The sequence below is a fragment of the Triticum aestivum genome, chromosome 3B (genome assembly GCF_018294505.1).
Source record: "Triticum aestivum cultivar Chinese Spring chromosome 3B, IWGSC CS RefSeq v2.1, whole genome shotgun sequence".
NCBI classification, from domain to species: Eukaryota; Viridiplantae; Streptophyta; class Magnoliopsida; order Poales; family Poaceae; genus Triticum; species Triticum aestivum.
This window is the reverse complement of record NC_057801.1, coordinates 130,498,599-130,514,154: the sequence shown is the minus strand read 5'-3', so window position 1 is coordinate 130,514,154 and position 15,556 is coordinate 130,498,599. Positions and strand designations below refer to the sequence as shown.

The 15,556-nt window shown below is 43.3% G+C and overlaps 1 protein-coding gene across 6 annotated transcripts; it reads left to right on the top strand.

Moving 5' to 3' along the window:
• Nucleotides 1-1,386: 1,386 nt before the first annotated feature.
• Nucleotides 1,387-10,157, top strand: LOC123068980 (disease resistance protein RGA5). 6 transcript variants are annotated; one of them, XR_006432181.1, is made up of 4 exons: nucleotides 1,387-2,619; nucleotides 5,738-7,990; nucleotides 8,111-8,219; nucleotides 9,346-10,157. XR_006432181.1 is itself a non-coding variant. In XM_044491692.1 (3 exons), the coding sequence occupies exons 2-3, from the start codon at nucleotides 1,826-1,828 to the stop codon at nucleotides 7,809-7,811; spliced, it is 2,868 nt and encodes a 955-aa protein (XP_044347627.1). In that variant the 5' UTR covers nucleotides 1,387-1,578; nucleotides 1,687-1,825; the 3' UTR covers nucleotides 7,812-10,157. The 6 variants fall into 6 exon arrangements, 2 of the variants coding, with proteins under 2 accessions (XP_044347627.1, XP_044347626.1); XR_006432182.1 differs by lacking the exon at nucleotides 8,111-8,219; XR_006432179.1 differs by having other exon boundaries at nucleotides 5,738-8,219.
• The last annotated feature ends 5,399 nt before the right edge of the window (nucleotides 10,158-15,556 follow it).

Sequence of the window (15,556 nt, the reverse complement as noted above, 5' to 3'; positions counted from 1 at the left end):
GCCGATGTGGATTTGCAGCCTAATATAGCACTACAATAGTTGCAGTTTGCATGATCTGGATCATCGTTCTGAATTGTGAAGTGTGCCCATGCCTTTGACCTCTTGTTCCTTTTCTTGCTAACACTGTCAGGGGTAACATCAGGTTGTGTTTCAGGTAAGGAAGAGGAACCATGACTAGCAGCATAACCAGCACCAAGATTGACACTATCGGACACCTGAAGAAATAAGTTAGGTAGTTCCCATTCAGATTAGTACTAACAACAGAACCAACAGTGGAAAGTAATGAAATAATTGTTCAGTAGCAAACAGACACTACTGCAACTGAACGGAAGTGCTTGTTTTTCTCAGCCAGTAGCCCACTACTAGTTACTACTGCAGCCGAACTAGCAAATGCTTTTTTTCTCAGCCACTCCTACTGCAAGTCTGCAACCAAACTGAACCAACTAATGTATGTATCATGAGATCAGGGAGATGCTATGCTACTGAACAAGTATCCAACCAGATCGAACTAAAGGTCAAAGAATGGGCTTACCATGATGGCGTCCACGGCTCGTGTTGCTCCGTGGAAGCGTGCGTCGGCGAGCACGACGGCGGACGGAGCCGCGGAGGTCAGCGAGTCTGCGACTCAACAACATGGAGGAAAGAGGGCGGAGCCGGAGGTCAGCGGCAATGCGGAGGACGGATGGCGGAGGTCAGCGTCGCCGGTGTGTGCGATGGAGGACGGAAGGTGGACATGGACGGAGGCACGGAGCTTCGCCTGCTGGGGGGTGGAGCTGCGGAGGGGGCGGATGGATGCGCCGGACGACCGGAGTATGACCTAGCTAAGCTAGGGCGCCGCCGCCGCCACCCATATTCTGCTCTGCGCGGCTGGCCTCTCTCGGTCTCTTTCCTCTGCGTTAGGGACTGGGCCACTGGGGGTGTCGCTTGTGAGTTGCCCTAGGGGCTAGGGCAATTGGGCTAGGTTGAAGGAATAAAGGAGAAGGCCCAGTTTGGCTGGCCGACTGGGCTTGTAAATTTTTTTTTGTTGCTGGGCTTTCGGTTTAGTTCGGTTTAACCAAAAAAAATCGGTTTCAAACCGAAAAAACCGAATTGAGTATGGTTTTCGATTTTGTAAACTGAAACCATAACCAAAACCTGAAAAAACTGAATTTTCGGTTCGGTTTTTGGTTTTCGGTTCGGTTTTGCACAGGGTGAGCTGGCGGTAGGCTGTACAACCTTACCGTCAAGGTATCCGGCGGTAGGCATGAGCACGCACTGTGTTCCGTACTTAGAAAAAAATTACAATAGAACATGCAACCCTACCGCCAGTAAAAAAAAGGTCAGATCTCGAAATTTCTTCAACGCAGGGTCAGATTTGACCAAGTTTCGCAAAAAGGGTCAAAACGCGAAATTTAGCCCATCCTGGTCGCTAGCGCGGGGCAGGCTGCAACAGAGCGGAGCCACTAATCTGGTGACCTCCGGCGAGCTCGCATCCTTGGACCTCGGTCGCCGATCTGCTCTGCAATCCCTCCTCCGCCCCACGCTGCAACGGAGCGACCATCTCGGTGAACTCCGGCGAGCTCACCTCGCCTCCTTCAGGTTTCAGCACAAGTCATCCATCTGCTCCACGATTCCTTCTCATCCCCACCCCCACCCTCCAATGGAGCCACTGAGCTAACTCGGGTGAGCTCACCTCGCTTTCTGAAGGATCCAGCCTCAATCGTCGATCTGCGCCGCCGCCACTTCTGCCCCCGCGGCTCTCCACCCGCAAGCACGGCGATCTGACCCACCCTACCCCCACCCACCCAGACGCATCGAAGTGCGGCGGCGCACTTGAAGCGAAGAGATGGCGGTGACGATGGCGAGCGTATCCACCGGCGTGATGAACTCCCTCCTCGGGAAGCTCGCCACGCTGATGGGGGATGAGTACCGCAAGATCAAAGGCGTTCGGAACAAGGTAGCGTCCCTTCTGGACGAGTTCAGTAGCATGAGTGCTCTGCTTGTGAAGCTCGCAGGCATGGATGAGCTTGACGTTCAGGCCAGGGAGTGGAGGGACCAAGTCCGGGAGATGTCATACGACATTGAAGACTGCGTCGACGATTTCATGCGTGACCTCGGACAAAAAGGCGCAACCACTGGCTTTCTGAAGAAGACTGCCGAGCGCCTGAAGAAGCTCAGGGTGCGCCATCAGATGGCCAACATGATCCGTAGGATCGAGACTCGTGTAAGTGAAGTGCATGACCGGCGCACGAGGTACAAAATTGATGAGTACGCCCCGTCATCTGGCATTGTCGCTGTCGACCCAAGAGTGATTGCCATCTATGCTGAGGCGGCCGGTCTTGTGGGCATTGATGCTCCAAGAGACGAGCTCATGAAGATGTTGATGGTTGAAGGGAAAGAGCTGAGGGTGGCTTCTATTGTGGGATTCCCTGGTCTTGGAAAAACCACACTTGCAAATGAAGTGTACCGTAAGCTTCAAGGACAATTTGATTGTCATGCATTTGTTTCGGTGTCTCAAAAACCAGATATGCCGAATCTTCTCAGTAATTTGTTACTGAAACTTGCGGGGCAACACTCTTCTCAAATGGGCAAGTTGGACGATACGATCACCGGTATCAGGGAATATCTGTCGAATAAGAGGTAACCGTTCTTGTTTGTGTTTACTATTTGTTTATTACTAAATACGACTAGAAACATCATGATTGGCTCCTAAGAATTGAACCGATTTGATTGGGTAGATTTTAAATCCTTCTCTACTAGCATTTGATTAAAAAGATTGCTAAATGTTTCAATTGGAACTGAAACCTATCCAGTTGTGATTATATTTTCTCTGTTTGGGTGTCACATGGAAATGAAGTTCTCATTTCCTAAAACATTGTATTTGGAATTTCATCCTCGCGGTCACACCATACAGTTTTAAGAAAATTAAATTGAATTTTTTGGACATTGGTGAGAACTTTTGGGAGTTTCTTTTGGTGGGCCTAGGGGCAGAACCCTTTCCAGATTAGCCACTTTTGAAAGAACCTTGGCATGGTAGCTTAGTTCATTATTAGACAAAGCCTTCACAAGCATAACAAGTTATTGTCATCATGAATGGAGTTACTACCTAGGTGAGGTCCTAACATTTGCCCATTCACTTAACTTTCTGGAAATGGTTATTCAGTGGTTCAGGTGTGCATGGGTTTTGGAGTTCTATATCCAAAAAAAAACATTTTTTGCTACTAATATGTTATAGATTGCAAGTAACAGGGGCCACATTGCTTTAAAAGAATTTAGGGCCACAGTGCTCCCATGCAGCACAATAACACATATTTGATTATTACTCCCTCTGTTCCGTATTAGTTGTCCCTGATTTATAAATCAGTGACAACTAATATGGAACGGAGGAGTAGATGAGAATGAAAAAAGAAAGAGATATAGCTTCACATATTTATCATCAACATGAGATGTGTACACTTAGCATACCCACATGTATCCTAATCAAACTGAACTACTCCCAAAGTGCATTTTTGTTGCCTTCTACAGTTTACCACAATTTTAGTCCACAAGTGTGGCAAACTGCAGTAAATTGGTCCCAGCACTTGTGTCAAAGTTTGGCTAAAAAGTAAGTCTATGACAGGTGAGTTACAATCTAGAGAAATGTAGCAAGTGGCATGCCACAATGGTGGTGGCTACAACCAAACTCTTGCTATACTTATGTTCCAAAAGGTTCGGCATGTGTGCTGCAAATCAATTATATGTATCTTTTTGTTAGATAAATGTTGACACATAAAAGAAATTACTCCGGAATATTTCCCTTGACACTTGCAAACATCATGAAGACTCATCTGCAAAATCCAGTGGGAAGAAAACAGGAGAAAAGAGTGCACAGACACATGATTTACACTGCACATATTGTTTGAAAATTCCATGTTTCTGAACTACTAAGGATATATGGTTTGCTAAGTGAAGTACACCCATTTTTTACCCTGATATATGATAAATTACAATCCTAGGAGAAAATTCAGATTGTTTTGGAGCTCGGAAAATGCTCTTGAACATGGGATGTGGTGGCAGCTAGTAACCTAATTCACTTTCTGAGTTTCTACTCCCTCGAGCTTGTGTAGCACACAAGTGAGCAAACAAATGGGATACTCAGTAAAAACCCTGGCAATGTTATGTATCCCTCCAAGGATGGGAAAGGTTTCAGCTACGTGTCAAACCTGACTTTTCCCTTAGTTGACCAGATTCAGGAAATCAGACTCAGTGATCACCTTTCTGCAGGACCATTCAGAGATCACCTTTCTGTAGGACCATTCAGTGGCCAGCTTTGCTCCAGTAGTCCAGTTCGGGACGGTAAGGCTTTTGGTTATCCAAACGCTACTATCCTGTGTGTGTCATACATAAGAAATACACAAGCACCATCTCTAATCACTCCCCTTACCGCACCTTGGTACGCAATCATGTTAGAACGGTTGGCACAGAAATTACCATCCAGAATAATCTATCTGGCTAAGGCATTGATCTGTGACACCTGATAAGCATTCGGTTTTACACAGTCATTACAGTCATGTCTTTGACTGAATGTGTATCAAGTTGCGGTTGGCACAGAAATTACCATCCAGAATAATCTATCTGGCTAAGGCATTGATCTGTGACACCTGATAAGCATTCGGTTTTACAGTCATTACAGTCATGTCTTTGACTGAATGTGTATCAAGTTGATTTTATGTTAGCTTTTGCTGGTGAGAATCTTCCCTTTCATGTTTATTTCATCCATTGAGTCCTTCAGTGAGCTCAACACTTTGCTTAAAAAAATAAAACTCACCACAACAAGTTACATATACTGTCGAACCGTCATTACCTGTTATCTTTTTATTAACTCATCACAAAGGACTGAAAGCAATGTGGTGCCCAGGTGTGATTTATTTATGGTCTCTTTGGATTGAAGAATTTTCATATGAATTTTGTAAAATCCCAATCCATTGGAATTTTTTCTATACAGGTCCTTTGGATCAAAGGAATGATATCTGCTCTGACTCCCTAATTCCATAGGATTTGTAGCAAGAGGTTACTTCATGGGAATTTTCCTTTCTGTCTTGCATGGACCTTATCTCTATTCAAATTCCTGTGGAGCATCCAAAGAGCCATGTTTGCAAATTTCTGTATTCTTATTTATTGTAGGATTTGGCAAGTCATGGTATCTCAATCCTACCTTTTTAGTATTCTTACGTGATTAGAATCATGTATTCTAAAGAGACCCTCAGCTTTTTTGCACTCTAGTACATGTTGCCATGCGATTTGACATGGGCATGCTTTTTTTAAAGGAGACACGTTTTTTGTCTCTGATTGTGGGAAGAGGCGTGCACATTCTGTAATTTACACTTATGCTTCAGATAGATATAGATGAAGCAGGGCTAAAACATATCCTGTTTCCTTAAGCGCAAGCCGACTTAGTTATAATAAGTACTTTTAATAAAATTGCACATTTATTATGACATGTGCAATTATTTCATGGACTATGCAACACACTTTTTTTTTTGGTATTTTTGTTGTTGTCTTGAGTAGGGTTCACTCTTTCTGTAGTTTCTTTATTTCTATTTCATCGTTTTTTTGTTCTCTGTTTTAAAAAATATATGAGATGAATAGGCTGGCTGAATGGTTATTTACTGTGTTTTAAGATAAATGCAATCAACTTTGGAGGAGATGCTCTTATATAAGCATTGCTTCCAATTTTACTATTGACTAACCTTTTTACTGTCTGTGATTTTATTCGCAGGTACTTAATCATAATTGATGATTTATGGGATTCGCTTGCATGGAAGGTTATTAGATGCGCTTTTCCAGAAAACAGTCGTAGCAGTAGAGTGCTAACAACTACAAGGATTTACTCTGTTGCCGCTACTTGTTGCTCTAATAGCAAAGAGTATGTTTATAAGATGAAATCATTGGATGACCAGGACTCAAGAAGACTATTTTTTAGTAGAGTATTTGGTTTTGGAGAACCTTGCCCTGTCATATATGCGGAGCTTTCAACAGATATTTTGAAAAGATGTGGTGGTTTGCCCCTTGCCATTACCGGTATATCAAGCCTTCTTGCAGGTCAATTGAAGCCAATGTGGGAATATGTAAGGAATTCCTTGGGATCCATGTTTGAAGGCAATCCTACTCTAGAAGAAATGAAACAAATATTGGACCTTAGCTACAGAAATCTTCCTCACCATCTAAAGACATGCCTGCTTTATCTTGGTATGTATCCAGAGGATTACGAGATAATGAAGAATGACTTGTCGAGGCAATGGATAGCTGAAGGTTTCGTGAGTTCAATCAATGGGCTAGATGCAGAGGATGTTGCAGGGAGCTACTTCAACGAGCTCATCAACAGAAGCATGATCCAGCCTGTGGAGAAGGACTGTAATGATGAGGTGTTGTCGTGCAGAGTACATGATGTAATGCTTGATCTTATCAGATCCAAAAGCACAGAAGAGAATTTTATTACTGTAATGGATCACCAACAAATTGTGACAGGGATGAACAAGCAGATCCGTCGAATATCACTCTGCAACGGCGGTGAAGAACGCGGTGTGATGCCGGCGATAACCAGCGAGTCACTATCAAGAGCTCGCTCAGTCGCAGTTTTCAGAACCGTTTTCTGGCCTAGTTTACTGGGGTTCAAGTATGTTCGAGTTCTACACCTTGAATATCCAAAAAGTGGAAGGCTGGATCTTACTGGTATGTGTGGGTTGTTTCTACTAAGATATGTAAAGATAGCCTGTGATTACAATACAAGTTTGCAGCTACCTAGTCAAATCGGGGAGCTAAGGCAATTGGAGACTTTTGATTTACAGTGGTCACCGCTGGTGAGCATTCCACCAGATATCGTTGGTTTGCCCCGGTTGTCGCATTTGGTTGTCCCAAAATGTACTTTGTTGCCTGATGGGATTGGCAGCTTGAAGTCACTGCGCACTCTACATGGGTATGATGTATCAGAAAACTCGATAAACAACATCGAGTGCCTTGGTGAGCTGAACAACATGAGAGATCTTGATCTCTATTGGTCAAGGACGGAGACCTTGGGGGAAGCAGAGAATCGCATGGATGCCTTGCGTTCTTCCCTCGAAAGGCTTTCACATTCCAGCAACCTAAAGAATCTTGTTCTGCAGAATCTTTCTTCGACGCTGCTGGTTGGTTGGAGCACACTGTCCTCTCCACCTCGCCATCTCCAGAAGCTTGATCTGTTTGGTTGTGTGTTTTCAAGGGTCCCCAAGTGGATGTGTCAACTGAGCGACCTCCACTGGTTGGTTCTTAGGGTTGAGAAGGTGGTCTCTTCCAAGGACGATGGTGATGTCGATATTCTTGCACGGTTGCCCTCTCTTATCCACCTCGAGTTGCAGATCGAAAAATGCCCAGAAGAAAGGGTCATCATCACCGGCAGCGGCACGGCGTTCCAAACTCTCAAGCACCTGAAGTTCTCTTGCCCTAAGCTGCTGCTGGCCTTTGAAGCAGGAGCCGTGCCCAGGCTCCAGCGACTCGAGCTGCGGTTCAGTATAAAGGGATGGCAACAAGGCAGCAGTGCGTGCCTGCCCGCTGGCATCGAGCACCTGCCACCTGGCTTCAGAGAAGTCAGTCCAATGCAGTTTGACCACTTCAGAGAGAGGCTCAATAGACGCGATGCAGCTGCTGCGAAGTCTGCACTGAGGAACGCTTTTGCATGTGTAGGAATAACAATGGTGAGAATCAGTGGAGGGGACGCTGTTCTGAAAGCCACAACCGCTTGTTCCACTAATAACACTGTACCAGATGAGCTCGCTATCCTCGGAGCAACAACAGAAATCAGTGACTATTCAAGCTGAAGACAAAGAGGAGCTGTGGAGATGCTGGGGGTTATGTCTGAGTTGCTCCTACTTAATTTCTGGTTGAACCCATTCTTCCTTGACATATGATCCATGCCGCCTTTAGTTCAGTCTATTAGCTCTTTATGTTTCCCCAAATCCTCAATGTCCGTGAAACAGTTTGATGATCACCTCACCAGGTCTGAGCTTATACTTTTTGGCTACCCTTAATGTTGCTATTAGCCTATTACGTTATTCGTTTTATCTCTGTTGCCTTCCATTAGCATATGTTGTACTACTAAGATCATCTCTATGTGCAGTTCGCGTAACTAACAATGGGTATTATTAGTTCGGACAAAATACTCACAACCGTACTTTGTAGTGTTACTGCTGTTTGTACCGAGCCACTGATTGATGTTTCATTTCAAGGTTCCATCCTCTTCTCTTGCCCTTCAATATTTTTCAGTACTATACTTCATTCAACTCTGGTGCTTAAGCTGTGGATATTTGCATTTATATGCGATCTCCTGTAATCATGAATACGTGTGATATATATGCAATAGGTAAACAAGCATGTGGTTGTTACTTTCTCAAATGATGATGTATTGCTGTGGTTGTTACTCTCTCCCCTGTAATCAAGCGTAGTGTTGCATTTTGGATGATCAATCAGTTAAATATAGCATTGCTTAAAACCTTGAAAATGATGATGCACTCCGACCATGATTTTCAGCAGTAACTTTTCTATAGCAATCTGACTATAAGAGTAATAGTTATTTAAATGTTTGTGTCAGTCAATTTGTATTGTTTATTTTCCTGTTGCAGTATATCTTGTGCAAAGTAATTTGACACAATCTTTTGGTCTTTGCACCTGGGCTGAATCAAAATAACTATATGCAGTGAATATTAGTAGATCATATACTACAGCCTGAACATGTCTATAATTAATCCAACAGATAAGTTTTAGTTGGCTCAACTAGAAAGATGCGTAGAATACCATTATCATTGTGTTTAACGATGCGGATACAGCTGACCACCATTTCTTGGTGGTGTTTGCCTTGTAAAAGTTTGCCTTCGGCAAAGAATAGATAATCGGTGCGACGGTCAAAACCATCAACTCCTTTGGTCTCTGTACTGAAATTGTAATGGGTGTACCTCTCGTTCTCAGAAATAAAAAATTGATTGCACACAAGATCTTTGAGTTCATATGCAAGATCCTACAACAAGAAGCATGGATCGGGTGAGCAACCTTTGCATGAGTAAGACAAAAACATATGGTGCAGCCCCCTGAAAGATTGTGATCCTCGTTATACTGGTCCACTAAAGCTTGAACCATTAGGCGCTCTGGTTCGTGGCTTTTGTCAAATGCTAGGGGTTCATTGTACCATCAGGGCAGTAGAGAGATAGCCGTATAACACGATCCATTGGAGAAAGCTTGTCTAGTGACTCGTTGCGCCTGGTTAATTAATTAAATATATGATTAGTACATTGTATGTCGTAAAGAAACAGTCAACGTATCATGGTTCTATCATAAAACTTACATTTTCGGATCCTTCAGGTCCTCGAGGTGGCGGTCAATAGCATCTTCAGCTTCTTGCAGGCTCTTGAACGGCCCATCCAGACCAGGATACGCGTGGAAAGAACCCAAAAGGTCCGTCCTAATGTAAAAGGTGAAGTACCAAAAGTTACGTTTTATGACCAAGAAGCTATTGGATGTGGATATGGCAAGGGATTGGCAGTGGGAGATGGTTCCTGCAGTTTTGTAGTGAGCAGGAACTTGCTCAAGGACAAGACATCCGGTTGTTGCGTCGTCTGCACGGGTGGAGGAGAAGGAGAACACCTGAATCAAGTACAACAGTTGAGCATGCTCGAAGGCTCGGTGAGTAGAGATCCAAGAGGAATTACATTTTTACCATAAAGATGAAGTAATGATACATGTTTTCATTATGCTACGAAAAACAAAAGCTGGAAGATTTTTACCGGCCGAGAACGGTGCCCTGAGCTATTGGATGTTGATAGGGCAAGGGATTTGCAGTTACAGCCGGCTCCTTTGGTGTTCTAGTGAGCAGGAACTTGCTCAAGCATGAGGCATCCGACGGGGAGCACCTGAATCAAGTGGAACAGTTAAGCGGGCTGGATGAGCAGATCCAAGAGCAATTATCATTAAAATGAGTTAACAATAATACATGTTACCAATGTTATGACCCAGAAGCAATGAGTTTAAATTTCTTTTGATGCTGTAATGTTGGTTATATCAGTACATGCCCTTCTTTTTCATGTCTATTAAGATAGAGCAGAATTTACTGGTGTATGCACTGCAGTCTTTAGGGGACAGGTCCAACAGAGAGGTTAATCTCTTTGACAGCTTTACATTATCAAGTACAAGTATGATCTAAAAAATCTGCTGCCATCCAGAAATCCGAGTGAAGCAGATGCGAGTCTATCAAACGGAGAGCCCTGAGCGATCGGTAAAAAAAAGAAAAAGCAATTCGATGCAAACTTTGAATGGACCTGCACGGTGTAGTTGAAACTGTCAAATTCAGATAGATGGCATCAAAATGCAAAACCCCTCTCTTTCCCAGAAGAGAAAAGTAGGTGTAGAATAGGATGAACTAACGACGGGAACATTTATGAAGTTGCGCCCGTGAAATCTGCCCATGACAGGCACAAAAGTACTTGTTCTTCCGTAGAAAAAAGAAGAAAAAAACAGCTCAAAAGTTCAATCGGTTGGCTGGACCTATGTGAAGCGAGCAGAAAGGTCGGACTGTGAGCCATCACACTATATAATACTCCCTCCGTCCTAAAATAAGTGTCTTGAGCTTAGTACAAATTTGTACTAGAGCTAGTATAAAATTGAGGCACTTATTTTGAGACGGAGGGAGTAGCAACTACGGTTCGACGTGCACTTGTTGCTACTGCAATGCTATATATGCATGCATGCCCATTGTTTACCTGAAGGTGCCTTTCTTCAGGATGGCTTACGGTTCTGTGCTTCAGCTCTCCACGGTTTGTTGTGAGCTCATCCAATATTTCAGAGTCGTCTCTGCTGTCGCAGCTTCCTGAATTTGAGCCATCTTCACTATGGTAAATCAGAATTTGGAGCTAAAATGCAGTCAGGTCTCAGGATAGATGGAGAGGGGAATATCTTCAGTCTTTTCCGTAAGGCAGGGGGGGCAGTGCCCCCCCTCAACACATTATCTGACGGAATGACTTTAGATGCACGTACCATAAATCCAAGCACCAAAATGTCATAATGGTAGGCCGAAGGCTTCTTCAAATTAAACTCAACTCCTTTTGCTGAGCCAACTCTCTATCACATCGCCAGTTGAAAGGATGTCGTTGATTTGAAGAAGTGTGGTGTAACATGGGGGTTCGGTTTGCACTAAATTATACTAGTAGATTAAACAAAATACAGGGAGCAACAGAAAACGTGTGACCAACCTATGCCATACAGCCATGACCTTGCACGCCTAGTCTTCAGTACAGTGTACAGCAAACCAATGGAAAGGCCATTGACATAATACGGCGGAAGGGGGGAGGATGAAGCGAGAGCGGACATACGGAGGGCCAGGTAAGGCCGAGCGACGGCAGGGCGTGCTGTCGCCGGAAAGGCCAGGCTTCTCCATTGCCACCCTCGAGAATCCAACTGCTGATCGGACGAGTCTTCTTCACGGACGAGTCTTCTCCATTGCTACCAGTGCGTCGGCGGATCTGAACGTTCGTGTGACAGGAAGAGGCTCATCGCGATCTGTTTGTGTACGCAGGATCGGTCGGCCGGTTCCGAACCGTACCATATCTGTACTCCTCCTTAAGATTCCATGTTTCACTTTCCTTCTTGCCATCCTTCGTTCAACCTTCTCCATGGAATAAAATTGTATGGGACGGGGCCTCGTAGTCTCCCGCGTGAGGCCCCTCTCCAGATTTTAACATGTCACCCTTTGCACACATCTCAAAGCTACTTAAAATTCCCTAATCGCAAGATACGTGTCTGAGAAAAGGTATAGCAGTATCGACCCAGAAATTTCCATCTAAGAAAGGAAGCTAGCGATCATCTCCCCCGCCTCTACGACCACTCTCTGCACAGGATCGCCGGGGATGACGAGCTGCTCACGGAAGCGGCGGCGATGTACACTGCAACGGTTTCCCCACTACCACGCTCGCCACCCGAGAACGCCGGCCTGATGGAGAGCAGGAAGCGTTTGCCGTCCAACCCACCATCGCAACGGGGGCCCCGGCCGAGAGCCAAACATCTCCCCATCGCTGAACGCCAGAAAATGTTGGCAGATTTGTGGTCATGGTGTCATTCAGAGATGTTAAAATTCAGAGAACTACTCCCTCCGTTCCAAAATAGATGACCCAACTTTGTACTAACTTAAGTATAAAGTTGGGTCATCTATTTTGGAACGGAGGGAGTATATGTGATTACAATACCTCTGTATTGTAGGTTTTCAACATTCAGAAATTTTGCCGCATTACAATTGATGTTGGGCTACTCCAAAAAATTTGTGGTACGTAACATGCCATTTGTATAGCAATATATTTACGTAAGTGAATGGAATTCCAGTGTCAACCTTGAGACTGATGAATGAATACAAATTCAGACTGAATGTTAACAATGATAGGTTTGTGGTCATGGAGACCGTGGACATCATCACGACGGGGAGCACACGCAGGGAGAGGTCGCGACGGCGCCGCCGCTTCCGTGAGGGACGACGAGCCCGTCATGGTGAGCGGAGCATGGAGAGGTAGCCATGGGGGCCAGGTCGCGGCGACGGCGCCTCGACGTCTGGAGCGGCGGAGACTGGGCGAGATGATCGCTATCTCTGGTTTGTTAGATGGAAAGTATTGATTCGATTGATTGATTGTGTATTGTATCCATACTGCTGTCCCTAGACTTAAATACGTATCAGTTGATTAGGGATTTTAAAATCTGAAGAGGGGCCTCAGGCGGGGGTCTATGAGGCCCCGTCCCATACAATTTTCTTCCGATAATTAATCATTTTAATTTACTTATCTTCTGAACCAATTTCGTTTTAATTTACATACAAACTTCTCATCAAAATAGAAGGTGAATCACAAGCAGAATTTGGTAAACACTAGCAAAAGGGCCCATGCGTTGCAACGGAAGAAAAAATTTATAATCTCTCGTGGTTGTGATCACATTTTGCTGCATCACCGAGATATACTATCACTCTTAATTTCTGCAATCAAGAACCTTTTTTTTAAACTCGTGAACATATTTGAAATCATGAACATTTTTCCAGTTCATGAACACTTTTACACTTTTGCCAAAATCAAAAACATTTTTTAATTCATTAACATTTTACGATATTTATAAATATTTTTAGAAAACTTGTGAACATTTTTTTAAACAGTTTTCTTGGACCAGCGAGCATTTCTAGAATGGGCGAACATTGTTTTGGAAATTGGTGGAACAGTTTTTGAAATTCAAGAACATTTTTTTGATTTAACAAACATTTTTTTAAATGCATGATCATTTTTTGAATTGGCGAACATTTTACGAATGATTAAACTATTTTGTAAGTCACGAACAACTTTTGAATTTTTACGATATTTTTCCATTCATGAACAATTTTTGAATTGGTGCAACTTTGTTCAATTTCATTAACATTTTTTAATACACGAAATTTTCAAAAAATCATGATTTTTTTTCAACTACCCAGACATTTGATTTTGATATTTCGAACATTTTTTGAATAAGTAAAACTTTTTTATAAAATCACGAATATCTTTTGAATCCACAAATATTTTATGATTTATTAGATATTTTATTTGAATATTTTTCTATAATTCATGAACATTTTATGATTTAACAAACATTTTTTGAAATGCATGATCATTTTTTGACAGTGAATATTTAATGAATGCATAAACTATTTTGTAAGTCACAATCAGTTCTTGAGTTTTTAGGATATTTTTTCATTCATGAACATTTTTTGAATTGGCAAAATATTGTTCAATTTCATTAATAGTTTTTACACACAACTTTTTAAAGAAATCATGAACATTTTTTCCCAAACATTTTTTTCAAAATTTCGAACACTTTTTGAATAAGATTTTTTTATAAAATAGAAAACATTTTTTAATCTTAAAATTTTTATGATTTATTAAATAATCTGTTTCAAAATTTTATTTTTTTTAATTTTAAAATGAAGTCTCAAATTATTTAAAGTAGGAAAAACGAAAAGGGAAAAGAAAAAGAAAAGATAAAAAAATTCATCTAGCGTACTGTACATGAAACCCTCGCATGTCGTGTTACGCTTGCTAATAGACACATGAAAGTATCATCCACTTGCCCATCGTGCTCGAATAGGGCAGAAGATACAAAACATGTCTTATTTATGTCTAAGAAGGCAAAAGAGGTGTGTGGCAAGTTAGGATTGCAAGAGGTGATCAATAAAGCTTCTGTTGTTGATCATGCGGGGGAGGCGGTATTGGAATTCTTACTTCTTATGCCTGATCAAGATTTAGCGACGATGGGTTCTCAAAATGTACGTGAATTGATCGCTATTAGAGCTTGGTATTTATGGTGGGACAGACGTAAACTAGTTCATGAAGTAAAGTCTCAAGATGCGTAACAAACTTCCATGGGTGCCTGCACTATAACGGAACAAACTTCCATGGGTGCCCGCGCTATAACAGCAAATTATGTTAATGCATATTCACCTAAGGCTACTAGTAAAACAAGAGGATGGAGCGGACCTCCTGCAGGTTTTGTTAAGCTGAATATTGATACTTCTTTCGATCATGATTTGCTTAGGGACACAGCTGGGGCAATCCTCTGAGATGATAAAGGAAGATTCATTGTCAGTGCAAATTGAAGGATTGATGGGTGTGTAGATGTGTTAACAGCAGAAGCTTTGGCTCTAAGGTTCGACATGTTCCTTGCATAGAAGGCAGATTGCAATCGTCTTGTCGTTAACTCTTAACAATATGGAGGTGATTGACACAATGAAAAATGCAGGACATTCTGCGGGAGGAGCGGCAGCGGTGTTTGATGATTGTTATTTCATAGCTTGTGATTTTCCCTTTTTTTTAGAAATGGAGGACCCCGAGCCTCTGCATCTGGACGATGCATGCAGCCACTTTATTAATTATTCACATAAAGACCTTACAAAGTTATACAACAGTAAGACTAAAGCCACCGTCTAGGCAACATCTATCTCTACTCCTATCCAGTTGATGTAGAGATGTTGATAGTCTAGGCCTAATACCAAACAGACCTCGCAGCCAAACCTAACATATAAGACCTGAGGTCCCAATCAGGACGTCTGTCGGGTATGGACACCCACCAGTCTGGCGCACTCCTCAACCAGGACGTCTGCCGGGTATGAGGCCGCCGCAGCCACCTGCCACCAATCCATCTTCAGAGTTGTACTGTTGCATCTACCGTACCAGGTCTCTCTGTCATCGACGCCACCACGACGCCAGACAGCGTCGTCCTCTTGCGCGAGTCCATCCACACACGCCCCGTCGTCGAAACTCCGCAGCGCCATGCCGCCAGGATCCGTCGCCGGCCTTGCGGTAGATGAAACACCGCTCCTCCTTGTCCCCTCCAGCCAGCTCCTGCTCCAAATGATGCCCTCAGGAGGGAGCGCGCCATCGAAGGCGCTGTCATCGTCTGATCCGGTAGACCCAGATCTAGGGTTTCCCCCGGAACATCCTGATCATGTTGACGCGGTTTGCAACGACGATGCCTCAACAGGGGGCGTCGGAGACGCCGTCATCGTCCGCCATGATCGAAGTCA